Source organism: Ranitomeya imitator, chromosome 1 (genome assembly GCF_032444005.1).
Source record: "Ranitomeya imitator isolate aRanImi1 chromosome 1, aRanImi1.pri, whole genome shotgun sequence".
NCBI classification, from domain to species: domain Eukaryota; kingdom Metazoa; phylum Chordata; class Amphibia; order Anura; family Dendrobatidae; genus Ranitomeya; species Ranitomeya imitator.
Window position 1 is genome coordinate 1,247,096,294 of NC_091282.1, and position 27,587 is coordinate 1,247,123,880.

The 27,587-nt window shown below is 44.2% G+C and overlaps 2 protein-coding genes across 2 annotated transcripts in view; both read left to right on the plus strand.

Annotated features, from left to right (window-relative positions):
* The first annotated feature begins 2,911 nt into the window (after nucleotides 1–2,911).
* LOC138657378 (vomeronasal type-2 receptor 26-like) lies at nucleotides 2,912–4,842 on the plus strand. The gene is made up of 3 exons (XM_069745136.1): nucleotides 2,912–2,918; nucleotides 3,086–3,936; nucleotides 4,783–4,842. Exons 1-3 carry the CDS (start codon nucleotides 2,912–2,914, stop codon nucleotides 4,840–4,842), a joined length of 918 nt encoding a protein of 305 aa, XP_069601237.1.
* A 17,832-nt stretch (nucleotides 4,843–22,674) lies between these two features.
* Nucleotides 22,675–27,587, plus strand: part of LOC138657387 (vomeronasal type-2 receptor 26-like) — a 200,963-nt gene continuing 196,050 nt past the window's right edge. The window contains exons 1-2 of the mRNA XM_069745148.1: nucleotides 22,675–22,678; nucleotides 26,860–26,969. Of these exons, the coding sequence (XP_069601249.1) occupies nucleotides 22,675–22,678; nucleotides 26,860–26,969 (114 nt within the window). The remainder of the gene's footprint in view (nucleotides 22,679–26,859; nucleotides 26,970–27,587) is intronic.

Sequence of the window (27,587 nt, forward strand, 5' to 3'; positions counted from 1 at the left end):
GAAACTCAGAATCGTGTTATCCATCGCTTCTGGCACCATATTTTCCAAAAACAAAGGCTGAATGTTCCTGAATTCCAAAGTATAAGCTATAAGAAGTTTTTCTAGTGTAGTAGGTTCCTTAGCACCCAGGTAGTTGTGGTTGATGGGATTATGGGGCAGAATACAAAATAGATATAATTAAATAATAATTTTATTTCTACAGCGCCAACCTATTCCACAGCATTTTACAATTAAGTGGGGACATGTACAGACAATAAAAACAAAACAAAGGAAAACATAGTTCAACAGTTACAAATAATTCATTTGTTATTTAATATGATGATTTTACTTCTTTATTTTCCATCTCTGATTTCTACTGTGATAGGTTCCCGTGTCTACATGCTCTGAACAGTGTCCTCCAGGTTTCAAAAGAACTCTAAAGCCAGGATCACATAAATGCTGCTTTCTATGTATGAAATGCTCAGAAGGGGAAATTTCCAATGAAACAGGTAAAAAATCTAAACATAAATTAATTCAAAAATAAATGTGACAAAATTATGATTGTTTAAAAAAGAAGAAAGTTACATGCAAGAGATTGATTGCACTTCCTAAATTTTAATAATATGAATATTTATCAAACAAACACAAAAATGTATAATAAAAAACAAATATTTAAAAAATGTCGCATTGCATCAGGACATGTTACCTAGGAAATACACAACCCATATGACCAGCATGATAATCAGTATAGCTATGTAAACATAATAAATATCCAAAATAATGTAAATGGACCTTGCCCCTAAAGTGCTATCAAATAGTATTCAAGAAAAAAAAGATTCAGTACACACATCCAGATGATAATATGTAAATAATGCAGTATTGAAACATCAAAAATGAATTAAGCAGTAACATTCGCAATAAACACCTGATGAAATCAACTCCTGCGGCTATACACCAGGAAACCTTAGAGGAAGCCACCATCTATGGTGATACACCTGTGCTTCCTAACATTTTTTTTTCTATGAGTTATTTAACTCAGGTGGCTATGCACATGGAAATTTATTGCACAGTGTATACAGTTTATATCTCTTATATTGGTTTGATTCTGCATTACCTATTTATTATTATCTGTATGTGAGAATTTGTCACAAATCATTAAGGGATTCATGGCACCTCTGGGTCTGCTGAAATTTAAACTTTTTTTTCCTTTGGTCCAGCAAGAGTTAATGTCTGTCTCTTTCTGGCACTTTCTTTTAAGGTTGTCAGATGATGTTGGTTGGTAACCACTTCCACCTCCCTTTAAATAGTCACATGACCCACAGGCTGATTGTCGATTATCGGGTTTTCTTCTATGCAGACCAGCTAGATGTGTGGAGCTCATCTGTGACTGTGATATTGCCGATGTTTGAGTCCTGTTATCCTGGTGCCATTTACTCTGCTGCCATGGAGCTTAGCAGCACATTCTGTGCTGACTTGTATTCTTTTTGTCTGTCCCTTATTTGTTTCTTTCCCTGTGTAATATCGCTGTAGTGGTGAGGCTGGCATCCTTGCCGGCCAGTGAACTAGCCAGGGTTACAGTCAGGGACTATGCACAAGTTGGTGGTGGGGGAAGGACCCACAAAGGGCATTAGGGAAGCTTAGCCACAGACACAGGCTTCTGTCAGGTGTCCCATTCCCATTAGGACCTACCTCTCCTTTTTCCATCCCGTTGTACTCAAATGTTGTGTCGTCCGCCGGACATGCCCGTGAGAGTCTTGCTCCTTTTTCTTTGTTAAATAATATTTCACATCGCTTTAGGGTACTGTCCACTTATATTGATTTTACATATTCATTATATTCATTATGTTTACATGGCTCTATTGGCTGTCATGTTGGTCCTATAGATTGTATCTATTAATTACAGTTTTATTTTTTGTTGGAAAACTCCTTTAACTTAAAAAAAACCCTTAAAGGATTTAATTCTCAAAATGGACTCTTTATAAAATGTATTTTATCGTTCTGGAAATACAAAACCAGTGTAAACCAAAATGGGGCCCTTAAAGCCTAAGGAAAAAGCATTGTAAGTCTCAAAATCTCAATATTGCTCCTGCACTTCCAGACACTACAATCTGTCCTGGCATTAGATTTTAGATTTGTGCCACTTTGAAAAACCTTTCTGAACTCAAGGGAAAATATATGTCTTTTTAAAAGATGCATTTGTTAAAAAAAATTGAACATTTATTTTTTTTCACTCCAGATTTCCATTAAATCATGCATTAAAATTATGGAATTAAAAGCCTGATTTTATCCCGAGATAGATTATTTTAGCATTCTAGTTTTCAAAAATGATTATACCTTAGGGTTTTCTGCCTTTCCGATTGCTTGAGATTGGAGTTGCTAAATGAGTCTTTCAAAAATTTGGACTCTGAAAGCCTTAAGCTCCTTCTTTACTTGCCCAATAAATGTTGAAGTGTATTTCTCCATTTTATTGCTCCGGATCTTCAAAGAGATGCTTTTGTGAAAAAAGTTAAAATGAATTTGTCTTTTATAAAAAGCCATGAAATTAAAGAACTGAATTGATCATATTCACGGATAAATTCCCTGAGTACGGTAGTTTTCATAACGCGGTAGTTTTCAATTTTGGGAAAATTCTTTCATTTCGACATCTCTTGCTCTTTCTACATGGCAAAGTGCTTAAAGCAAAATTGATGATATTTTCAAAATTGCATTATTTTTTAAACCTTTGCTCAAAAAGTAACAAAAAAGGATTAAAATTAACATCAAAATGAAAAAGTCAAATGATAAAAATGTATATAATAACATTTATACAATAAACTGTATATACTTTATCTTGTAAATTGGAGTTTCAGAGAAAAATATGTTTTTCTTATTTTAATATAAAAATGTAAACTTTTTTGACATAAACTTATCCTTATGATTAAAATAAAGTACGATGTGTCGTGAGAAAAACAATGTCTGAGTTATTTAGATGAATGAAGTCGTTACTCAGTTGCGTTTTGATGAACTTAGAGATACCAAATTTCTAACATCTGGTTTCATTTTGAACCTCTAAAATGGCTCATTCCAAAGATATTAAGGTTTAGTGTTTTCTTTCTTCTTTTTTCAGACAGTGTGTCATGCCAAAAATGCCCAGAAGATCAGTGGCCAAATGACTTCAATCAATGTGTGCCGAAACCTATTGAATATTTGTCCTACAAAAATGACCCTGCAGTTCTTGTAATTTCTGTAATTTCTGTGTTATGTTTTGTTAAAACAACTGTAATTTTGGGAATTTTCATTCTGTTTCAAGACACTCCAGTTGTTCAAGCAAATAACCATAACCTGAGCTTCATTCTCCTGGCTTCCATCATGTTGAGTTTCCTCTGTGTATTTTTGTTCCTGGATCGTCCTACACATGTCACCTGCATGCTTCGTCAGACTTCATTTGGGATCATCTTCTCTGTAGCCGTATCTTCTATTCTGGCTAAAACCATCATGGTCTACATGGCCTTCAAGGCCACCAAACCTGGGACTTCTTGGAGAAGATTGATTGGCGTGAGGATTACGAACTGTGTGGTCTTCGTCTGCTCATTTATCCAAGCGTTACTCAGTATCATTTGGTTATCTACTTCTCCTCCATTCCCAGAGATGAACACTCACTTATATGAGGACAAGATCATATTTCAGTGTAATGAAGGGTCAATGTTGGCCTTTTCCATGCTCCTCGGTTATATGGGACTACTTGCTGCCATTAGTTTCATTGTTGCTTTCTTGGCTAGAAATTTACCAGATTGTTTTAATGAAGCTAAGAACATCACATTCAGCATGCTGGTGGTCTGCAGTGTCTGGGTGGCTTTCATCCCATCCTACATGAGTGTTACTGGGAAAAATACTGTTCTTGTAGAAATATTTGCTGTGATATCTTCAAGTTTTGGCATTTTAGGCTGCATATTCTTCCCTAAATGTTACATCATACTGGTGAGACCAGAGTTAAACTCAAAACGTAGTTTATTCAGGCAAATGAAAGCAAACACTAGCACTTGAAATTCTTGCACATAGATATTTGTCCTTTAATTTCGATAAAATGTCCTCCTAAAGAATATGTAAGTAAGGAGGCACCTTGGCTTTATTTAGGGCCATTAAAATTAACACAAGAGAACTGGATATTTAGAAAGTAAGAGCTCTGTACTTTTATCCTTGTTTGTGAAAAATAAGGTATCTGGATACATCAATGCATGCGGGTGTTCTGATTACTTCTCTCAAGTGTATAATGAAAGAAGGGCAGTAAAAGGTAGGAATATCCAAAATATAGGAATCTCCAGCCCAGCACCCAGTAAGTGGAGCAGACAGGCAAGAGGTATAGGTAGGTACAGTTCCATTTTTTAGCCCCCGGGTACAGTACAAATACAAGCTATAACATGCTGCTATCATTGTTGTGTTGAACCAGGCCTGCAATTAAGTGCAAGGAGGAAGTGCATAGTTCAATACAATATATGTCTGTGATAAATTGTTTAAATTGTTTTTTGGGGGGTAATTGTCTGTATGATCTTCTGTGTGTAATTGAAGTTTTTAAGGAAGAAAAATAAAAAAAAAATCAATAACTTTTTTTCAGCTTTAATTAGTCTTTTCTCTTATTACCTTACAAATTGAAGAGACCCCAATCGAGGCTTACTGAGAAGAGTGAGGATTGCAAATAAGTCCAAGGAGACCGCAAAGTGCATAGATAAAAAAATACAAAACTTCAACACAAGAACACAAGACACTAAGTGTAACGAATGGAAACGGAGGCACAGATGGTGAAATTCACATTCGTTTTTATTGAAGTTTAACGTGGAACTTCTGGACCACGGTCTGGGGGGCTCCGAAGGGGGCATGACTACGTGAGCCCCAGAAACCCGTAGTATGTCCCCTCGAACAGGGTCGGAATGGAATGCCTGAGGGACACGGGTGCTACCTCCAGTTAGACCCCGGACTCGTGGCATTTGTCCCAGCAAGACAGGTGGACAAGCAGGGTTAGCAGAAGATGGGGAGCTAGCCAGGTGAAACCAGGCGTACGGGTAAGAGCTGGTACCGGTGAGTCTAGCATTGTCCGGAGAGGAGGATGGCTGACTGACGGGAGGAGACGGGATAGCGTTGATAGAACAGACGTCGTCCAGGATAGCCGGGTAGCAGGTAGCTGATGATCTGTGGAGACAGAGAGAATAAGTGGAGTACTGGCTGAGAACTTCAGAAACAGAAGCACGTGCTAGCAGGAACCGGAAGTAAGCAACAGTAGATACTTGTTGCTCCGGCACCCTCCCTATGTTGGAGGGGCTAGAAATAGTGATCACTAACGCACCAATGAGATGAGGATTGAGCGCACGCATGACCTAAGTACTCTGTCCGGGAACCTGCTGGCTGCGTGCCAAGAAGCAGATGAGGAAGGAGAAGCAGAGGCTGTATCCGGACAGCATGGAGCCGGCACAGAGCGGGAGTCCCGACGGGGACCCCGCGAAGTTACAGGGCCTGGACCGGGAGTAACACTAAGGTTTGGTGATTTAATTTCTTTATTTTACTGTTCATCCATACCTCCCAACTTTTGAGGAAGGGAAAGAGGGACAAAGTTTGCAGCGCGCCTAGCGCGCTGTGGCAAATTTTAGGCCACGCCCCTGGCCAAACCCATTTCACAAATGCCACACCCATATCCAGGCCCAAACCACACCCATTTAGCACCGCTGATCACACTGTTTCATAAACAATAATTATAAACAGAAAAGAAAAATTATTTACAAGTAATTAATTAAAGTATTAATGTAAACTTGGTAATAATATTTCTTTTAAATTAGAATGTAAAGGCTGCACAATACATAACAGATCCACTCTATTAGAAAAAATATCTTTAACAATATTGTGCTTTTGGATAATGGGAGGAATTATAGAATAGTTGACTTATTGTTCTGCTCATCTTCTAAAATCATGAGAAGCATTACCCTCACCTCTCTCAACAGTGAGGTCAAATTAAGCAAAATGACCAGCAGGAGAGTCTGTCACCACAAATCGGCACCAGGCAGAACAGGCAGGTAGTTAACTACATGTCTGTGAATTCTTAGCCCCTTAAGAAAAAAATACAATGGTCCTGGATGGATAACCCCAATTAACCAAGACCACATTATTATTTGTGCTATTTTTGTCCTTAAAGGAGATAATACCTGTCACTTTAAGGGGCCAATCACAAGGCAGTGGCCATTAAGTTACGGTTGCCCACCATTGTCCTGCTTATATCTGACCACTGCATTAAAGCAGCAGAGAATATGTTAGGTTGAACATATTAATAAATGTTCGCTTAGTTTCCTACTCCTGTCCTAATAGATATTGATCATGTGCGCACTAAAGAAATAACATATGACACACACAGTGAGATGTAAATTCTTCTTGGTCAATCTATGGCTCAGCTACAAGGGCTTTATTTAGTCAGGACACAGATTTATATAACCCATGTAAGGGGGACTCGGTTAGCTTTAAAATGGGAGTGTTCGGATGCATTCCATTGGTTAGTGGGTTGGGCAATGAGCAAGTCCATCGGTGGATCCATGAGGTCATCAGGGTGGGTTGGTCCATGAGGTCATCAAGGTGGGCATTACTGTGGGTGGATCCATGAGGTCATCAGGGTGGGCGTCATCTTGGATACTAGCACATGGCTCTGATACAGGAAATGGCAGCCATCTTTAGTGTCTCACTTTGATCTGAGAAAGCTTATGTAAGGTTAAACAATACACGTTATGGGTTGCATCTCTCAATCTCTTATGTCTTGAGGTTAATTAAGTATTTGATCTTATGGCTCCCCTCAACAGTCCCCCCTAAATACTTTATTAATCTTCTTTTTTTTTCTTGATCCCTCCGTGGTTCCCTAACCTACCAGTGTTAAGTGTCACTATGACATCAGAGGCTTCATGACAATATGGATGCTATTGACACCAGAGAATGTGTGACCAATTATGGCTATATCAGGAGGTATATCGGAGCGAGCTACCCATGTCCTCGGGACTTTCCTACCTGCTGGATCTATTACTCTCCAATCTCCCATCTCCATGGTTACATAAAATACATATGTGACTCACCCTGATGTAACACATCCTAGATCTGACCGTCTCGCCCGGGAGGAGGGAATTGGAGTTTTCACCAGTTTGAGACAAGTTTTCCCTTGTGGAAAACCTCCCTTTGTAGCTGGACTTTGACAAGCAGGCCAGATCCTACTCTGTCCCTAACTGTCTAACAAGTTTACAATGTGAGAGATGGATTAAATGGCGCTATAACAATAAATAATAATAATAATAAGATGGATCCAGGAGGCACTCAGCAACCCTGACCGAAGTAGGAGTAGTCAGGAGTAGGGTTGAGCGAAACGGGTCGAACATTTTCAAAAGTCGCCGACTTTTGGCGAAGTCGAGTTTCATGAAACCCGATCCGACCCCTGTGCGTGGTCGGCCATGCGGTACGCGACTTTCGCGCCAAAGTCGCGTTTCAATGACGCGAAAAGCGCCATTTCTCAGCCAATGAAGGTAAACGCAGAGTGTGGGCAGCGTGATGACATAGGTCCTGGTCCCCACCATCTTAGAGAAGGGCATTGCAGTGATTGGCTTGCTGTCTGCGGCGTCACAGGGGCTATAAAGGGGAGTTCCCGCCGACCGCCATCTTACTGCTGCTGATCTGAGCTTAGGGAGAGGTTGCTGCCGCTTCGTCAGAAGCAGGGATAGCGTTAGGCAGGGTCCATTAACCACAAAACCGCTTGTGCTGTAGCGATTTCCACTGCCCAACACCACCTTCGGTGTGCAGGGACAGTGGAAGCTCCTTTTTTTTTTTTTTTTCCTCAGCGCTGTAGCTCATTGGGCTGCCCTAGAAGGCTCCCTGATAGCTGCATTGCTGTGTGTACGCCGCTGTGCAAACCAACTGCTTTTTTCAAAGCACAAATCCTGTTGTTCCTTCCTTTCTGCACAGCTATCTTGTTTGTTTGTCCACACTTTTTATTTAATTTGTGCATCAGTCCACTCCTTATTGCTGCCTGCCATACCTGGCTGAGATTACTGCAGGGAGATAGTAATTGAAGGACAGTTCCTTTTTTTTTTTTTTTTTTTTTTTTGTGGGAGATTAAGATTGACATTTCTGCTAGAGTGCCATCTCTGTCTGTGTCATCTCTCACTCAGTGGGCCATAGAAAGCCTATTTATTTTTTTGCTTGATTTGGGTTCCAAAAGCTACCAGAAAAAATCACAACATCAATCAGTGGGAGAAAAATATTGGCCTCAGGGCTTGTGTGCCACTCCTTACTCCTGTGTGTGCCATCTCTCACTCAGTGGGCCATAGAAAGCCTATTAATTTTTTTGCTTGATTTGGGTTCTAAATTCTACCTGAAAAAATCAATAAATCAATCAGTGGGAGATTAATATTGGCCTTTGGGCTTGTGTGCCAGTCCTAAGCGTGCCATCTCTCTCTCAGATAGTGGGCCATAGAAAGCCTATTTTTTAATTATTTTATTGGGTTTATAAATTTTCCCTGGAAAAAAAAAAAAAGTGGGAGATTAATATTGGCCTCTGGGCTTGTGTGCCAGTCCTGAGCGTGCCATCTCTCTCACAAATAGTGGGCCATAGAAAGCCTATTTATTTTTTTGGTTGATTTGGGTTCATAATTCTACCTGAAAAAATCATTAAATCAATCAGTGGGAGATTAGTATTGGCCTTTGGGCTTGTGTGCCAGTCCTAAGCGTGCCATCTCTCTCTCTCAGATAGTGGGCCATAGAAAGCCTATTCATTATTATTTTTTTTATTGGGTTTATAAATTTTCCCTGGAAAAAAAAAAAAATGGGAGATTAATATTGGCCTCTGGGCTTGTGTGCCACTCCTGACTCCTGTGTGCGTCATCTGTCACTCAGTGGGCCCTAGAAAGCCTATTTTTTGTTTTATTTGTTTTCTAAATTCTCCCTGAAACAATCATTTTATTTTCTTTGGTTTCTAAATTATTCCTGAAAAAAATCATTTTTTTTGTATTTTTTTTTCTCTCAAGTCTCCCTGAAAAAAAAAAAAAAAAATAAATCTGTGGGAGATTCATATTGCCCCTTCTGCTTGTGTGCCAGTCTTGACTCCTGGGTGTGCCATCTCTCTCTCTCTCCCCAATTGTGGGCCATAGAAAGCCTATTAATTTTTTTGCTTGATTTGGGTTCCAAAATCTACCAAAAAAAATAACTAAATCAATCGGTGGGAGATTAATATTGGCCTCTGGGCTTGTGTGCCACTCCTGACTCCTGTGTGCGTCCTCTCTCACTCAGTGGGCCCTACAAAGCCTTTTTTTTTTTTTTTTTTCCTAAATTCTCCCTGAAACAATCATTTCATTTTATTTGTTTTATAAATTCTTCTGTAAAAAATATTTTTTTTTAAATTTTTTTTTTTCTGAAGTCTCCCTTTTAAAAAAAACAAACACAAATCAGTTTGAGATAAATATTTACATTTGCGCTTCAGTGACAGTCCTGCGTGTGTGCCATCTCATTTGTTGCCAACAACAACAGAGTGTGTAACATTGTGGCTGATTTTCGTTGTGGTCTCACCCACCTGTAAAGGGGTAGCTAAATCATACTGAAGTTATAGCTCACCGTGTAAGTTGTGTGACAGCAACAAATACCGTTCGTTTGGTAACGTTTTTAAAACAATGAGGAAGTCTGGTGGAAGAGGTCGTGGCCGGGGGCGTTCATTGTCAGCTGGTAATGAGGGTAGTGGTAGTGGTGGAGCATCAGGTGATCGTGGGAAAAAAAATATTGCACCTAAGTCTGGAGCTGTGGAGCCAGGTTCAACGTCTGGCTACACAAGGCCTCGAACGCTCCCTTTTCTGGGAGTAGGAAAACCGCTTTTAAAGCCGGAGCAGCATGAGCAAGTTTTGGCTTATCTTGCTGACTCAGCCTCTAGCTCTTTTGCCTCCTCTCGTGAAACTGGTAAATGTCAAAGCAGCGCGTCGTTAGTGGATGTTCACGGTCAGGGACAAGTCACTTCCTTGTCCTCTTCAGCAAAAACAACAACAGAGAAGAATGCAGCAGGCGACACAACGGGTTACTCCATGGAGCTCTTTACACATACCGTCCCTGGCTTAGAAAGTGAAGCAGTTAACAGTCCATGCCCATTACAAGTTGAATCTGACATGGAGTGCACTGATGCACAGCCACAGCCAGACTACTATCCTGGTCCTTTGACTCAGACCACAACATTGCCATCGCAGGGTGCTGATCAAGAATCAGACCCTGATGAGACTATGTTGCCCCATCACGAACGCTATACCACCGACCGACACGGTGACACAGACGAAGTTGCACACGAGCTACAAGAAGAGGTAATAGATGACCCAGTTCTTGACCCCGATTGGCAGCCATTGGGGGAACAGGGTGCAGGCGGCAGCAGTTCTGAAGCGGAGGAGGAGGGGCCGCAGCAGGCATCAACATCGCAACAGGTTCCATCTGCCGGGCCCGTATCTTGCCCAAAACGCGTGGCAAAGCTAAAACCTGTTGGAGGACAGCGTGGCCATCCGGTTAAAGCTCAGTCTGCAATGCCTGAAAAGGTATCCGATGCTAGAAAGAGTGCAGTCTGGCATTTTTTTAAACAACATCCAATTGATCAGCGCAAAGTCATCTGTCAAAAATGTTCAACTACCTTAAGCAGAGGACAGAATCTGAAAAGTCTCAATACAAGTTGCATGCATAGACATTTAACCACCATGCATTTGCAAGCCTGGACTAACTACCAAACATCCCTTAAGGTTGTAGCACCCTCGGCCAATGAAGCTAGTCAGCAACGCAACATCCCTTCCGGCAGTGTAGGGCCACCATTTTCCGCACCACCTGCAGTATCTGTGCAGGTTTCTTTGCCAGGCCAAAGCCGTCAGGGTCAGGGAATCACCAGTTTCGTAGTAGGAAACACTGCTTCTAGGGCACCGATGGCAACAATACCATCTCCCACCGTCTCTCAGTCTGCCATGTCCACCGGCACCCCCGCTAGTTCCACGATCTCCAGCTCTCCAGTCCAGCTCACCCTACATGAGACTATGGTTAGAAAAAGGAAGTACTTAGCCTCGCATCCGCGTACACAGGGTTTGAACGCACACATAGCTAGACTAATCTCGTTAGAGATGATGCCCTACCGGTTAGTTGAAAGCGAAGCTTTCAAAGCCCTGATGGACTACGCTGTACCACGCTACGAGCTACCCAGTCGACACTTTTTTTCCAGAAAAGCCATCCCAGCCCTCCACCAGCATGTTAAAGAGCGCATCGTCCATGCACTCAGGCAATCTGTGAGCACAAAGGTGCACCTGACAACAGATGCATGGACCAGTAGGCATGGCCAGGGACGTTACGTGTCCATCACGGCACACTGGGTAAATGTGGTGGATGCAGGGTCCACAGGGGACAGCAAGTTTGGGACAGTTCTGCCTAGCCCACGGTCTAGGAAACAATTGGCTGTAGCCGTTCGCACCCCCTCCTCCTCCTCTTCGTCCTCCTGCAGAAGCGAGAGCTCGTCCACAGACCGCAGTCGCACAACCACTCCATCCGCAGCTGCCACTGTTGCACACCAGGTCTCCCATTATGGGGCAGCTACTGGCAAACGTCAGCAGGCTGTATTGGCTATGAAGTGTTTGGGCGACAACAGACACACCGCGGAAGTTCTGTCCGAGTTCTTGCAGAAAGAAACGCAGTCGTGGCTGGGCACTGTAGATCTTGAGGCAGGCAAGGTAGTGAGTGATAACGGAAGGAATTTCATGGCTGCCATCTCCCTTTCCCAACTGAAACACATTCCTTGCCTGGCTCACACCTTAAACCTGGTGGTGCAGTGCTTCCTGAAAAGTTATCCGGGGTTATCCGACCTGCTCCTCAAAGTGCGTGGACTTTGCTCACATATCCGCCGTTCGCCCGTACACTCCAGCCGTATGCAGACCTATCAGCGTTCTTTGAACCTTCCCCAGCATCGCCTAATCATAGACGTTGCAACAAGGTGGAACTCAACACTGCACATGCTTCAGAGACTGTGTGAACAGAGGCGGGCTGTTATGTTTTTGTGGGAGGATACACATACACGGGCAGGCAGTAGGATGGCAGACATGGAGTTGTCAGGTGTGCAGTGGTCGAAGATTCAAGACATGTGTCAAGTCCTTCAGTGTTTTGAGGAATGCACACGGCTGGTTAGTGCAGTCAACGCCATAATAAGCATGAGCATCCCCCTAGTGCGTCTGCTGATGCAAAGTTTGACGCACATAAAGGATCAGGCGTCTGCAGCTGAGGAAGAGGAAAGCCTTGATGACAGTCAGCCATTGTCTGGCCAGGGCAGTGTACAGGACGAGGTAGCGGGCGAAGAGGAGGAGGAGGACGAGGAGGATGATGGGGATGATTATATTTTTAATGAGGAAGCTTTTCCGGGGCCACTGGAAATTGGTGGCGCGGCAAGGCCGGGTTCTGATTTTTTGAGGGACACAAGTGACGTGGATTTGCCTGAAACTGCCCCTCAACCAAGCACAACCGCAGATTTGAGAACTGGAACTTTGGCCCACATGGCGGATTATGCCTTACGTATCCTCAAAAGGGACACACGCATAACTAAAATGATGAATGATGACGATTACTGGTTGGCCTGCCTCCTTGATCCTCGCTATAAAGGCAAATTGCAAAATATAATGCCACATGAGAACTTGGAACTAATATTAGCAACCAAACAATCAACTCTTGTTGACCGTTTGCTTCTGGCATTCCCTGCACACAGCGCCCGTGATCGTTCTCACACGAGCTGCAGGGGCCAGCAGACCAGAGGAGTTAGAGGGGCAGAAATCAGAAGTGTCGTTGGCCAGAGGCGTTTTCTGACCAGGTTGTGGAGTGATTTTGCTATGACCGCAGACAGGACAGGTACTGCAGCATCAATTCAAAGTGACAGGAGACAACATTTGTCCAGTATGGTTACAAACTATTTTTCATCCCTTATCGATGTTCTCCCTCAACCGTCATTCCCATTTGATTACTGGGCATCAAAATTAGACACCTGGCCAGAATTGGCAGAATATGCATCGCAGGAGCTTGCTTGCCCGGCAGCTAGTGTCCTATCAGAAAGAGTATTCAGTGCTGCAGGTTCAATACTAACAGAAAAAAGGACTCGTCTGGCTACACAAAATGTAGATGATCTAACCTTCATTAAAATGAACCACAACTGGATTTCGAAATCTTTTGCCCCACCTTGCCCGGCTGACACCTAGCTTTCCTATGAAAAGGTCTTGCCTGTGGACTATTCTGAATGCCTTTTCCAATCTCGTAATTTTCAGCACCTGATTGTCCAGCATACGACATGTTTACACCTCACTAAATGGCCAAACTCCCCACACGGGGCCGTGGTATCGACACTTGGCGTCAGCACCCGTGAGAGTGCAGTTTGTCTGAAGAGGTGGGTGAGCCCGCTTTTGGTCGACGGCACTGCCACTGGGCCCCTCCTAGTACAATAAAGTGTCTCTGGCGGTGGTGGTGCGCACCCAACGTCAGACACACCGTTGTAATATGAGGGGCCCTGGGCCTGTACCGCCGGCCACAAGACAGTTTCCCCCCACCCCAGCTCAAACAGTGCTCTACCACTTGCAAAATTATCTCACAGCTCCACCAATGTTTAGTCTATGCGCTGACATCCTTCAATGCCTGCCACTGACAATACCATTGTATTGACATTTTTGTTATGTTAGGCCTTCGATGCCTGTCTGTGGTCACTCCTTCCACTAGGCCTCCACTGACCACACCACTGCTGCCCGTGTACCCCTGGAACCAATTTAAAATTGCCTACAGCCATGTGTTATTATTTTAGGCCTTCGATGCCTGTCTGCGGTCACTCCTTCCACTAGGCCTCTACTGACCACACCACTGCTGCCAGTGTACCCCTGGAACCAATTTAAAATTGCCTACAGCCAGCCCAATTTTTTTATTTTAGGCCTTCGATGCCTGTCTGCGGTCCATTCTTTCAACTACTACTACACTGACCAGGTCACTGCTGCCCGTGTACCCCTGGAACCAATTTAAAATTGCCTACAGCCATGTGTTATTATTTTAGGCCTTCGATGCCTGTCTGCGTCACTCCTTCCACTAGGCCTCCACTGACCACACCACTGCTGCCCGTGTACCCCTGGAACCAATTTAAAATTGCCTACAGCCATGTGTTATTATTTTAGGCCTTCGATGCCTGTCTGCGGTCACTCCTTCCACTAGGCCTCCACTGACCACACCACTGCTGCCCGTGTACCCCTGGAACCAATTTAAAATTGCCTACAGCCATGTGTTATTATTTTAGGCCTTCGATGCCTGTCTGCGGTCACTCCTTCCACTAGGCCTCCACTGACCACACCACTGCTGTCCGTGTACCCCTGGAACCAATTTAAAATTGCCTACAGCCATGTGTTATTATTTTAGGCCTTCGATGCCTGTCTGCGGTCACTCCTTCCACTAGGCCTCCACTGACCACACCACTGCTGCCCGTGTACCCCTGGAACCAATTTAAAATTGCCTACAGCCATGTGTTATTATTTTAGGCCTTCGATGCCTGTCTGCGGTCACTCCTTCCACTAGGCCTCCACTGACCACACCACTGCTGCCCGTGTACCCCTGGAACCAATTTAAAATTGCCTACAGCCATGTGTTATTATTTTAGGCCTTCGATGCCTGTCTGCGGTCACTCCTTCCACTAGGCCTCCACTGACCACACCACTGCTGCCCGTGTACCCCTGGAACCAATTTAAAATTGCCTACAGCCAGCCCAATTTTTTTATTTTAGGCCTTCGATGCCTGTCTGCGGTCCATTCTTTCAACTACTACTACACTGACCAGGGCACTGCTGCCCGTGTACCCCTGGAACCAACATCAGAAAATATAAAAATAAGTATTTTGCTTACAAAAAAGAAAATACTGGAGAGATATCAAATGCAGACATTTTAACATTAAAAACAAACACACAACTAAAATCTGGTACAGTACTAAAAATGGCCACCAGCTACAATTACTTTCTCCTGCAAGTAGTTAACTGAAAGGTTTTTTAAATTGAAAACACAGATATGGCATCCACCGAGTGTTGTCCTGTCGCGTCTTCTTTATATTATTGCCGAGAAGATGCAAAACAATGAAAATAATAAAATCATTAATTACCAAAATAATAGAGAAAGTCAACACCACATTGCAAATAAACATTCATTCCAAATAAAGAAGCAGGGCGCGTCCGAGGGTGAGTATATACCTAATAAGAATATAATCACCCTCGGACGCGCAATGCTTATTTCCAACAGCCTTCCTTCCTAAGAATCAGCCCTTCCGTGGTGTAGAGAGACGTTGTGTTACACTCCAAGGTGTTCCCCAGGTTGCCTTTCCTGAGCTTCGATCTTCCGGCTCTCGTTTAGTAGTTGTTGGAAACTACGCTGCATTAGGCCTTCAAATTGGGTATGGGGTGTAGAGAGATGGTGTGTTCCACTCCAAGGTGTTCCCCAGGTTGCCTTTCCTGAGCTTCGATCTTCCGGCTCTCGTTTAGTAGTTCTTGGAAACTACACTGCATTAGGCCTTCAAATTGGGTATGGGGTGTAGAGAGAGGGTGTGTTACACTCCAAGGTGTTCCCCAGGTTGCCTTTCCTGAGCTTCGATCTTCATGCTCTCGTTTAGTAGTTGTCGGAAACTACGCTGCATTAGGCCTACAAATTGGGTATGGGGTGTAGAGAGAGGGTTTGTTACACTCCAAGGTGTTCCCCAGGTTGCCTTTCCTGAGCTTCGATCTTCCGGCTCTCGTTCAGTAGTTGTTGGAAACTACGCTGCATTAGGCCTTCAAATTGGGTATGGGGTGTAGAGAGAGGGTGTGTTACACTCCAAGGTGTTCCCCAGGTTGCCTTTCCTGAGCTTCGATATTCCGGCTCTCGTTTAGTAGTTGTTGGAAACTACACTGCATTAGGCCTACAAATTTGGTATGGGTGATACATTGGCGCATCTGCGGTCCCTCCTTCCTCTAGGCCTCCACTGACCTGTCTACTGCTGCCCGTGTTCCCCTGGAACCAATTTTAAATTGCCTACAGGCAGCCCAATTTATTATGTTAGGGCTTCGAAGCCTGTCTGCGGTCCCTCCTTCCACTAGACCTCCACTGACCTGTCTACTGCTGCCCGTGTACCCCTTGAACCAACATCATAAAATAAAAAAAAAAGTATTTTGCTTATAAAAAAGAAAATACTGGTGAGATATCAAATGCAGACATTTTAACATTAAAAACAAACACACAACTAAAATCTGGTACAGTACTAATAATTGCCACCAGCTACAATTACTTTCTCCTGCAAGTAGTTAACTGAAAGGTTTTTTAAATTGAAAACACACATATGGCATCCACCGAGTGTTGCCCTGTCGCGTCTTCTTTATATTATTGCCGAGAAGATGCAAAACAATGAAAATAATAAAATCATTAATTACCAAAATAATAGAGAAAGTCAACACCACATTGCAAATAAACATTCATTCCAAATAAAGAAGCAGGGCGCGTCCGAGGGTGAGTATATACCTAATAAGAATATAATCACCCTCGGACGCGCAATGCTTATTTCCAACAGCCTTCCTTCCTAAGAATCAGCCCTTCCGTGGTGTAGAGAGACGTTGTGTTACACTCCAAGGTGTTCCCCAGGTTGCCTTCCCTGAGCTTCGATCTTCCGGCTCTCGTTTAGTAGTTGTTGGAAACTACGCTGCATTAGGCCTTCAAATTGGGTATGGGGTGTAGAGAGATGGTGTGTTCCACTCCAAGGTGTTCCCCAGGTTGCCTTTCCTGAGCTTCGATCTTCCGGCTCTCGTTTAGTAGTTCTTGGAAACTACACTGCATTAGGCCTTCAAATTGGGTATGGGGTGTAGAGAGAGGGTGTGTTACACTCCAAGGTGTTCCCCAGGTTGCCTTTCCTGAGCTTCGATCTTCATGCTCTCGTTTAGTAGTTGTCGGAAACTACGCTGCATTAGGCCTACAAATTGGGTATGGGGTGTAGAGAGAGGGTTTGTTACACTCCAAGGTGTTCCCCAGGTTGCCTTTCCTGAGCTTCGATCTTCCGGCTCTCGTTTAGTAGTTGTTGGAAACTACGCTGCATTAGGCCTTCAAATTGGGTATGGGGTGTAGCGAGAGGGTGTGTTACACTCCAAGGTGTTCCCCAGGTTGCCTTTCCTGAGCTTCGATCTTCCGGCTCTCGTTTAGTAGTTCTTGGAAACTACACTGCATTAGGCCTACAAATTGGGTATGGGGTGGAGAGAGATGGTGTGTTACACTCCAAGGTGTTCCCCAGGTTTCCTTGCCATTGCTTCGGTCTTCCGACTCTCGTTTAGTAGTTGTAGAAAAGTACACTGCATTAGGCCTACAAAATGGGTATGGGGTGGAGAGAGATGGTGTGTTACACTCCAAGGTGTTCCCCAGGTTGCCTTTCCTGAGCTTCTATCTTCAGGCTCTCGTTTAGTAGTTGTCGGAAACTACGCTGCATTAGGCCTACAAATTGGGTATGGGGTGTAGAGAGAGGGTTTGTTACACTCCAAGGTGTTCCCCAGGTTGCCTTTCCTGAGCTTCGATCTTCCGGCTCTCATTTAGTAGTTGTTGGAAACTACGCTGCATTAGGCCTTCAAATTGGGTATGGGGTGTAGCGAGAGGGTGTGTTACACTCCAAGGTGTTCCCCAGGTTGCCTTTCCTGAGCTTCGATCTTCCGGCTCTCGTTTAGTAGTTCTTGGAAACTACACTGCATTAGGCCTTCAAATTGGGTATGGGGTGTAGAGAGAGGGTGTGTTACACTCCAAGGTGTTCCCCAGGTTGCCTTTCCTGAGCTTCGATCTTCCGGCTCTCGTTTAGTAGTTCTTGGAAACTACACTGCATTAGGCCTACAAATTGGGTATGGGGTGGAGAGAGATGGTGTGTTACACTCCAAGGTGTTCCCCAGGTTTCCTTGCCATTGCTTCGGTCTTCCGACTCTCGTTTAGTAGTTGTAGAAAAGTACACTGCATTAGGCCTACAAAATGGGTATGGGGTGGAGAGAGATGGTGTGTTACACTCCAAGGTGTTCCCCAGGTTGCCTTTCCTGAGCTTCTATCTTCAGGCTCTCATTAAATTGTGGTTAAATGGAACAACTGCATTTGGCGTACTAGTTGGTTTGGGGCCTACTATCGGTGTCTGCCACTCCTTGCTGTTCTCCTGGTTTCCTGTCCTGAAATTCCATTTTCAGGCTCTCGTTAAGTAGTTGTTAATGTTAGACTGCATTTGGCCTACTAGTTGGGTTGGGGCCTACTATCGGTGTCTGCCACTCCTTGCTGTTCTCCTCCACTGAACAAAGCTGTGCCGCCTGTTTACTACGGTTGCCAATTTTGAACTGCATTTCGACTACTTACTGATTTGGCCCTACTCTCTGTGTCAGCCTCTCATTCCAGTTGTCCTCCACTGCAATGCCCCCTGGTTATTCCTGTGTTACCAATTTTGAACTGCATTTAGCCCACTTTATTCTTTGGGCCTATATCTGTGTTTCCACTTCATCGTGCCCATTGCCCAGCCAGTGATAGATGAGTCTGCTGGTACATTGACCCATAACGCAACATTCCCCGTGCATGCTACACAACAACATTGTGACCCTGCTGAAAGTCAGGTTGCTCTTCCCGCATACCATACCACCTTACACGGGGACAAAGAGGAAGGTGCAGATGAAAGTGCAGGTTCCTTCATCAGGTGGGGGGAGGAATACTAGTTGGCGACGTCACTGGCACAGGGCCTCTCATAGTACGCAAAAGTGTTGCTGCCGGTGGGAGGCGCCCCCGCCGTGCAAACACACCGCTGTACTTTGAGGGGCCCTGTGCCAGTGCCAATGCCAACAAGTGGGCCCCCCCTGCTTGCTCAGGATCACAGCACTTGCAAAGTTGAAATACTTACCTCTCCCTGCTCCACTGCCGTGACGTGGTCCAGATTTCCTGGGCCCACTAATTACTTGAACCAGCCCTACCCCACACAACTTTAGCCAAATGACCCCCAATTTCAAATGCCTTCCAATTATTATAAGGTAAATTACGCTTGACAAGCTTCATTAAGAAGAATGGATGGTTTTGACATTAAAATGGGCACTCTAGGTGTTTTCCTGGCCCCCACTCACTGCCGACTATGCTGCCCCATTGACTTGCATTGGGTTTCGTGTTTCGGTCGATCCCGACTTTACGTCATAATCGGCCGATTTCACTCGACCCGACTTTTGAGATAGTCGGGTTTCGCGAAACCCGGCTCGACTCTAAAAAGGTCAAGGTCGCTCAACTCTAGTCAGGAGCACTTGGTAGGAACCCTCAAATCTCAACTCCAGGAACGTCTTTCTGATCAACTTCTTTACCAGCACGTAGTGACCAGGTTGGAAAGCATGGGTACCTTCACTGGATTCTGGATCTGGAATGGATGATAAAACTTGTACATGTGTTACTGACAGTTCTTTTAGTAAGGACAATTACATAATATACAAGAGTATCACTTCCTAAGGCTAGCTGTTGTGGAAAATATTGACCCAACCTTGGAGCCCCCCCCAAAAAGAATCTGGTATGGTGTGAGTTTAGTGAGTCCCCTTGGAGTGTTTCTGACAGAGTATAAGGCAACGGGCAAAATGTCTGTCCAAGTCTAACCTCCTAACTGGCTTTCAGTATTTTATTTTTCAAGGTGCCATTCAGTGTTTCTACTTTCCCACTGCTCTGTGGGTGATATGGAGTATGTAAACCCAAATCAGCTCCCACCAATGTCCATAGTTCCTTAGTCAGTGCTGCAATGAATGCGGGTACTTGGTCACTCTCAATTACCTTTGGGACCCCATGTCTGCATACTACTTCAGTCATCAGTCTCTTAACAGTCACTCTGGCAGTCATGTTTGTTACTGGATAGGCTTCGGGCCATCCCGAGAACATGTCAGTCACTACCAGTACATTTTTGTACTTCCCTACTTTTGGCATTTGAATGTGATCATTCTGAATCCTCCGAAAGGGATAGAGTGGTTTAGCCAATGTTTCTGAGTAACTTTCTGGGGGCGGTGCTGGATTGCATGTTGCCCACACAAGGCAGGACTTGAAATATTTTTGGATGACAGTAGAGAGCCCAGGTGCTATATAAGTCTTCCAAATCAGGTGATTCATCTGATTCTTGCCTCTGTGGGTGATACCATGTGCCCATTCTGTCACCGAGGGGTACAGATTACGGGGTAGACAGAGCTTTTTGTTCAACCTCCAGACTCCATCTTCATCCTTTTTAGGTCCTCCTTCTTGCCATGACTTCTTTTCATCATCTGATGTCTTGTCTTGATGTAGAAGGATAATCCTCATAAGAGAGCCTTTAGGCCCTTCTTCAGTGTCTTGTGACACGTACACTGCTGCTTTCTCTTTCCCAAATGGATCCGCAGCATAAGTTTTTGCTGTTTTGTCAGCAAAGAAGTTCCCCCTTGCTTCTGGAGAATCCAATCTTCCGTGAGCTTTGATCTTGATCACTGCAACCTCCGAAAGTAGATCTAGAGTGGCCACAAGTTCTTTTATGGTAGCAGCATGTTTTACAGGAGTTCCATTGGACATTAGGTATCCTCTGGCTGCCCAGATACTGCCGAAGTCATGAGCCACTCCGAAAGCATATCTTGAATCCGTGTAGATGTTGACCACCTTCTCCGTCGCTTCCTGACAATCCAACGTCAAAGCCTTAAGTTCCGCTTCTTGTGCAGACATGTGCAGTGATAGGGATCCAGCTGAGATAACCTGGTCATGTGTAACCACGGCATATCCTGTATGGAACCTTCCTGTTTCATCTGCAAATCTGGAACCATCAATGAAGAACGTCAGGTCAGCATGTGGGAAAGGGTCTTCAGACACATTTTTCTGGGAGGCTACTTCTTCCTGCATTTGTTCAAGACAGTCATGATCCTCCTCTGAGTGTGTAGAAGCATCTTCACCGAGAGCATCAGCATCATCATCCACATCCCCCCTGGAAAGAGGAAGCAGCATGGACGGGTTGAGGATGGTTCAGCGGGCAAGAGTGACATTATCCGGAACCAAGAGCGAACATTGGAGTCTCATATGATGCTGCAGTGACAGACGTTTAGGTTTCAAAAATAGCTTTTATGTTGTGTGGAGCCATTAAGAGAACCGGATGTCTTAAGATGATATCAGAATTTGGGATTCCAAAAGCTGGTGCAGACTATATGGCCTGTTTAAGAGCGTAGAAAGCTTCCACGGATTTGGTACATAGTGAAAACGATGACGTCTTGAGGTCATCGTACAATGGCTGCATCAGCTTGGAGGCATCTGGAATCCATTGGCGACAATATGTGATAGGTCAGCCAACTCATCAGAGGTCCATTTCTTAAGTTGTTGGCAGAACTCAATACCAGAGTCCCATGTAGTGTCACTGGCAAGTGAGGCATCATTGAACGCGATTTCCATAACAGGCCAATATACATCGCCTGCTTTAAGATTTGCCAGGGTAATGAGATCTTGCACATGGCTAGGTAATTACTTTGGATTTGAAGCATGCTTCTGTAGAAAAGCATCGGCTGTTTTTCTGGATCTAGAACTTCGTTCAACAAAGTGGCAGCTTGCTGGGGTGTATACTTGACATAGAGCGTGGGCTCCTCAGACATAAGCATTGGCACTGTTGGTGGTGGCATCTGAGGCGGGAGTAGAGATGGCACCGGGAGTACAGATGTAATCTCTTGTGTATGAGGAGCAGGAGGAGGTAACAGTCCTGGAATGAGGGGCTCTATTTGGGCAGCTCCAGTATCATGGTGTGGGGTCCAGGTGACGCGGGCAGTCTTAAAAGCTTTAACAGACCTGTTCTCATAATTAATTAACCTGACTTCAGAGAGGCAGCAAATGCCTGGGGGGGCTACACTTGTTTATTATAATTCCAATGATTTCCCTTGTACATGCATGAACAGGGAAACTGAAAATGCCAACACCAATGGCGGAAATTGTCAAGGTCTCAATTTGCTTACTAATATTCGCATACTCTAAAATGTGAGTTTTTGCTGCACAAAGTTGTTGAGCACTAACGTCTGGATGAATATGGTCAAAAGTAGGGGTTAGAGCGTGTATGATGATTATACACGGAAGATTGCCAGATTTAGTCACCACTATGTCCCCAACAGCTATCTGAACACCTGACTCAACAATGATTCGACTGTCAGCTTGAATAGTCGCCCCTCCTGCTTCCACTATAGCTCTAGCTACACCTTCATTGTGCTCTAACCGAAGATTGGCAGCATTAACAATAGCGTCCGTTTCCATTGTCATTAGGTCACCCTTTCCCACCACTAAAAAGGGTCCCTCCGGAAGTTCTTTTTAAAAAATAGCTTGCCAACATTCCCTCCCCTTTGTGCTTCCTGTGCTATTGGTATCCCCCTCCCAGATTGAGCCCCCCCTTGTTACAGTTGCCACCGTCCCATACAGGTGTGCACTTGGCTGTGAGAGAGCCTGTGAGGTACCGGGTATAGGGTTAGGTAGACTGCTTAAGAGTGCTGTTGTAGCGGAAGCATTTGGAGGAGAGGCCATTGCTTGGAGCATCTCGTGTGAGTGTGTGGCTAAATTGGCAGTGGAAGTGACAGTAGAAAGGGTCGGTGCCGAGGACGATCCAGGTGGGAGGATTGCTGGATTCATGACAGGAGTGATAGGGGAAAGGGTCGGTGCCCCAGTGGAAACCACTGAGACAGGGAACATGGGTAAAGCCTGTTCACTTCCCGAAGGAATATAGTGTTGGCCGTTAGTGGTCATTACTGGGTAGCAAGGATTTGGTGATGTGGTGTGTAGCCTTAGACTAAGATGGTCACCACCAGGAGCAGCACATTTTTCATCCACAAAATGGCCGCCATTAGAATTAACACTTTTTGCCATCCACAAAATGGCCACTGTCAGAATTACATTTGCCCTCCACAAAATGGCCACCGTTAGAATTAACTCTTTTGCCATCCACAAAATGACCGCTGCCAGCATTAACACATCTGCAATCCACAAAATGGCTGCTGCATCAGATTAAGCACATGGCCCATCAACAAAATGGCTGCCGCCAGAGTTAGCACATGGCTCTGGGCCACCATCATACAGTGGTGGCCGCTCACAGGATATATTTTTGTAATACACATAGCTCAAAACTCTTTTCTTTTTATTCCTTTCCTCTTCTACCCAATTTTCTCTATACAGACGTTCAGAGACTCTTTCCCCTGCTCTAGCAATAGACAACAATCCATTAACTTCTAGGATACCTTTTTTTAATCTCAAGACAATCTTCCACTCCAGGGGCTGTAACCTCCCCCCTTCTGACATTCCACACAACTACCACTAATGTACATGGGTATAACATGCAATCTGAATTTTGCTTAGTGCCAATACAGCAGATCTGCATTCATTTCTCCATCTTTCTACAGATATATATATATATATATACAGTGGGGCAAAAAAGTATTTAGTCAGTCAGCAATAGTGCAAGTTCCACCACTTAAAAAGATGAGAGGCGTCTGTAATTTACATCATAGGTAGACCTCAACTATGGGAGACAAACTGAGAAAAAAAATCCAGAAAATCACATTGTCTGTATTTTTAACATTTTATTTGCATATTATGGTGGAAAATAAGTATTTGGTCAGAAACAAACAATCAAGATTTCTGGCTCTCACAGACCTGTAACTTCTTCTTTAAGAGTCTCCTCTTTCCTCCACTCATTACCTGTAGTAATGGCACCTGTTTAAACTTGTTATCAGTATAAAAAGACATCTGTGCACACCCTCAAACAGTCTGACTCCAAACTCCACTATGGTGAAGACCAAAGAGCTGTCAAAGGACACCAGAAACAAAATTGTAGCCCTGCACCAGGCTGGGAAGACTAAATCTGCAATAGCCAACCAGCTTGGAGTGAAGAAATCAACAGTGGGAGCAATAATTAGAAAATGGAAGACATACAAGACCACTGATAATCTCCCTCGATCTGGGGCTCCACGCAAAATCCCACCCCGTGGGGTCAGAATGATCACAAGAACGGTGAGCAAAAATCCCAGAACCATGCGGGGGGACCTAGTGAATGAACTGCAGAGAGCTGGGACCAATGTACAAAGGCCTACCATAAGTAACACACTACGCCACCATGGACTCAGATCCTGCAGTGCCAGACGTGTCCCACTGCTTAAGCCAGTACATGTCCGGGCCCGTCTGAAGTTTGCTAGAGAGCATTTGGATGATCCAGAGGAGTTTTGGGAGAATGTCCTATGGTCTGATGAAACCAAACTGGAACTGTTTGGTAGAAACACAACTTGTCGTGTTTGGAGGAAAAAGAATACTGAGTTGCATCCATCAAACACCATACCTACTGTAAAGCATGGTGGTGGAAACATCATGCTTTGGGGCTATTTCTCTGCAAAGGGGCCAGGACGACTGATCCGGGTACATGAAAGAATGAATGGGGCCATGTATCGTGAGATTTTGAGTGCAAACCTCCTTCCATCAGCAAGGGCATTGAAGATGAAACGTGGCTGGGTCTTTCAACATGACAATGATCCAAAGCACACCGCCAGGGCAATGAAGGAGTGGCTTTGTAAGAAGCATTTCAAGGTCCTGGAGTGGCCTAGCCAGTCTCCAGATCTCAACCCTATAGAAAACCTTTGGAGGGAGTTGAAAGTCCGTGTTGCCAAGCGAAAAGCCAAAAACATCACTGCTCTAGAGGAGATCTGCATGGAGGAATGGGCCAACATACCAACAACAGTGTGTGGCAACCTTGTGAAGACTTACAGAAAACGTCTGACCTCTGTCATTGCCAACAAAGGATATATTACAAAGTATTGAGATGAAATTTTGTTTCTGACCAAATACTTATTTTCCACCATAATATGCAAATAAAATGTTAAAAAAACAGACAATGTGATTTTCTGGATTTTTTTTTCTCAGTTTGTCTCCCATAGTTGAGGTCTACCTATGATGTAAATTACAGACGCCTCTCATCTTTTTAAGTGGTGGAACTTGCACTATTGCTGACTGACTAAATACTTTTTTGCCCCACTGTATATATATATATATATATATATATATATATATATATATATATATATATATATATCAATATAACAAACACCAAACAAACAATAAGACGGGGAGATGACTCAAACCTGAGATTCTAAAGAGAACTGAGTCTGCAGCACTCAGTTCCCATTCCTTCTTGTCACGTGGTCCCTGTCTGACTTCCGTATTCTGTACTTTACAAACCAATTATTCCCTACTTAATCAAATTATCCCTAAATTACTAGGCCCCGTGCTGAGTCAATTCACTCGAAGTCACAAGGCAAAACTAAATTTATTAGTCTCGAACTGAGTCATCTAACACTACACAAGGAAAAGAAACAGCATCATATAAATGAGATCACCACACCAATAATTCAAAAAAAGTAACAAATTTTATTTAGACAACACCACACAAAAAACTGTAGTAAAAACAATTAAAAATTCCCAGAACAATGGGAGATAAGGGTCCATGTAATACAAAAATACAATACTTAGAAAACATTGAAGAGTCATATAACAGCTATTAGTACCAATATTAGGATGTGACCATGCAATGGGAGATATGGGTTAAACCCTGTAAGCATGCTGTGTCTCCTATCAATTTCAATATATCCTCTACCTTAATCCATTGTTGAGATATATATATATAACCAGCTTGCCTACCTATAAAGCAATCTCCCATGCTTTTCATTTTGCAGCTGTTGAATATCAGGCCCCTTTTGGATACTCTGCAATCCCCATGAGTAGGCAAGCTGGTTATATATATCTCAACAATGGATTAAGGTAGAGGATATATTGAAATTGATAGGAGACACAGCTCTGATACAGGAAATGGCAGCCATCTTTAGTGTCTCATTTTGATCTGAGAAAGCTTATGTAAGGTTAAACAATACACGTTATGGGTTGCTTCTCTCAATCTCTTATGTCTTGAGGTTAATTAAGTATTTGATCTTATAGCTCTCCTCAACAATAACAGGCTTTAAAAACAGGCTGGTACATAGATATGGGAACAGAATGGAACTTGCTGCATAGATTTGGGAGCCGAACCAAGCCAACTACCTACATAGATACAGTAACAGAAGCAAGCTGACTAAATAGACACGAGAATGGAACCAAGATTACTATGTAGATTAGGGAATTAAAAGAAGCTTACTACAGAGTTATGGTAGCAGAACTGAGCTTACTACCAAGATAAGAAAGCCGAAAATATTAAAATATAAAAGTTCAAATCACCCCCCTTTTGCCACATTCAAAATCAAACAATAAGAAAAAAAATCAAACATATTTGGTATTGTCGCTTTCAGAACCACCCGATCTATCAATAATAAAAAAGGATTAACCTGATTGCTAAACGGCGTAGCGAGAAAAAAGTCAAAACGCCAGAATTACGTTTTTCACACTACGTGCCAAAGGTGTGAAGGAACATTATATTTTTTCTTGCAATATTTATTTTGCCTTAGTCATTATCATGAGTAGAGTGTTTCTTTTGTATGTTTTATTGTCAGTCCGTAAAAGTAACGTAATACTCAGACAAAATTGTTTTCAGCAGTGACCTGGAATTCAGAGATGCTTCCAGGGGTCATCCCCATGTTGTTCCCATATCATGGGCGGACATACCGCCGGTTCAACCGGTGCGGCTGCACCGGGGCCCAGAGGCTCCAGGGGGCCCCTGCAGGGCAGCTAATAATGAGGGCAATCTGGCCAGTTTATCCGGCCCCGAGGGGCCCCTGGCCAGATTGCTCTCATGTGCAGCAGCTAGGGAGCAATCCCTGCACTCCGCTGCCTGCAACAGAAAATGAGAGCAGGGCTGCAGGGAATTGATACATTTTACTCTCACTTCCTGCCTTTCTTGCTGCAGTGCGAGTGTTGACTGAACGATCCTCCCACAATCCTCTGCACATTGTGGGGGGCGGGGCCACAAGATCCCAGGAAATTCACAACTGGGGCCAGTCGTGCAGTCTGCTGCAGGTGAGGAGCGGCATCTGTCCCCGAGGTGGTGGGTGTATGGATATGAAGCAACGAGGACGAGACGTCTGCTGTTTAACTGGGGGACAGAGCACAAGCTGGCGCCATATACCCGAGGGAGCAGAAGTCAAAGCATGCCCGCCAGGTTGGATCTGGAGCTGTTATGACTCGCACAGCAGCGGCTGAATGACATCATCATTCAGCACCTCGGCTGTGCGAGACAGGAAAATGCCGGCGATGGTGCGATCATTTGGGATACCATGTGGTGTGGTGTGTGTATGCAGAGAGGTGACTGGTGCTGTGTGTGTGTGTGTGCTGAGAGGTGAATGGTGGTGTGTGTGCACAGAGAGGTGACTGGTGCTGTGTGTATGCAGAGAGGTGACTGGTGCTGTGTGTGTGTGCTGAGAGGTGAATGGTGGTGTGTGTGTGTGCAGAGAGGTGACTGGTGTGTGTGTGTGCAGAGAGGTGAATGGTGCTCTGTCTGTGTGTAGGTGGAGGAGAGGGCAATGATGAGAGTGATGTGGCCAGTGATTGGGTTGAGAGAAATGATGGGGCAGAAGGCAATGATTGGGTTGACAGAGAGGGCTATGATAGGGTAGGTGAGGGAGGAGAAAATGATGG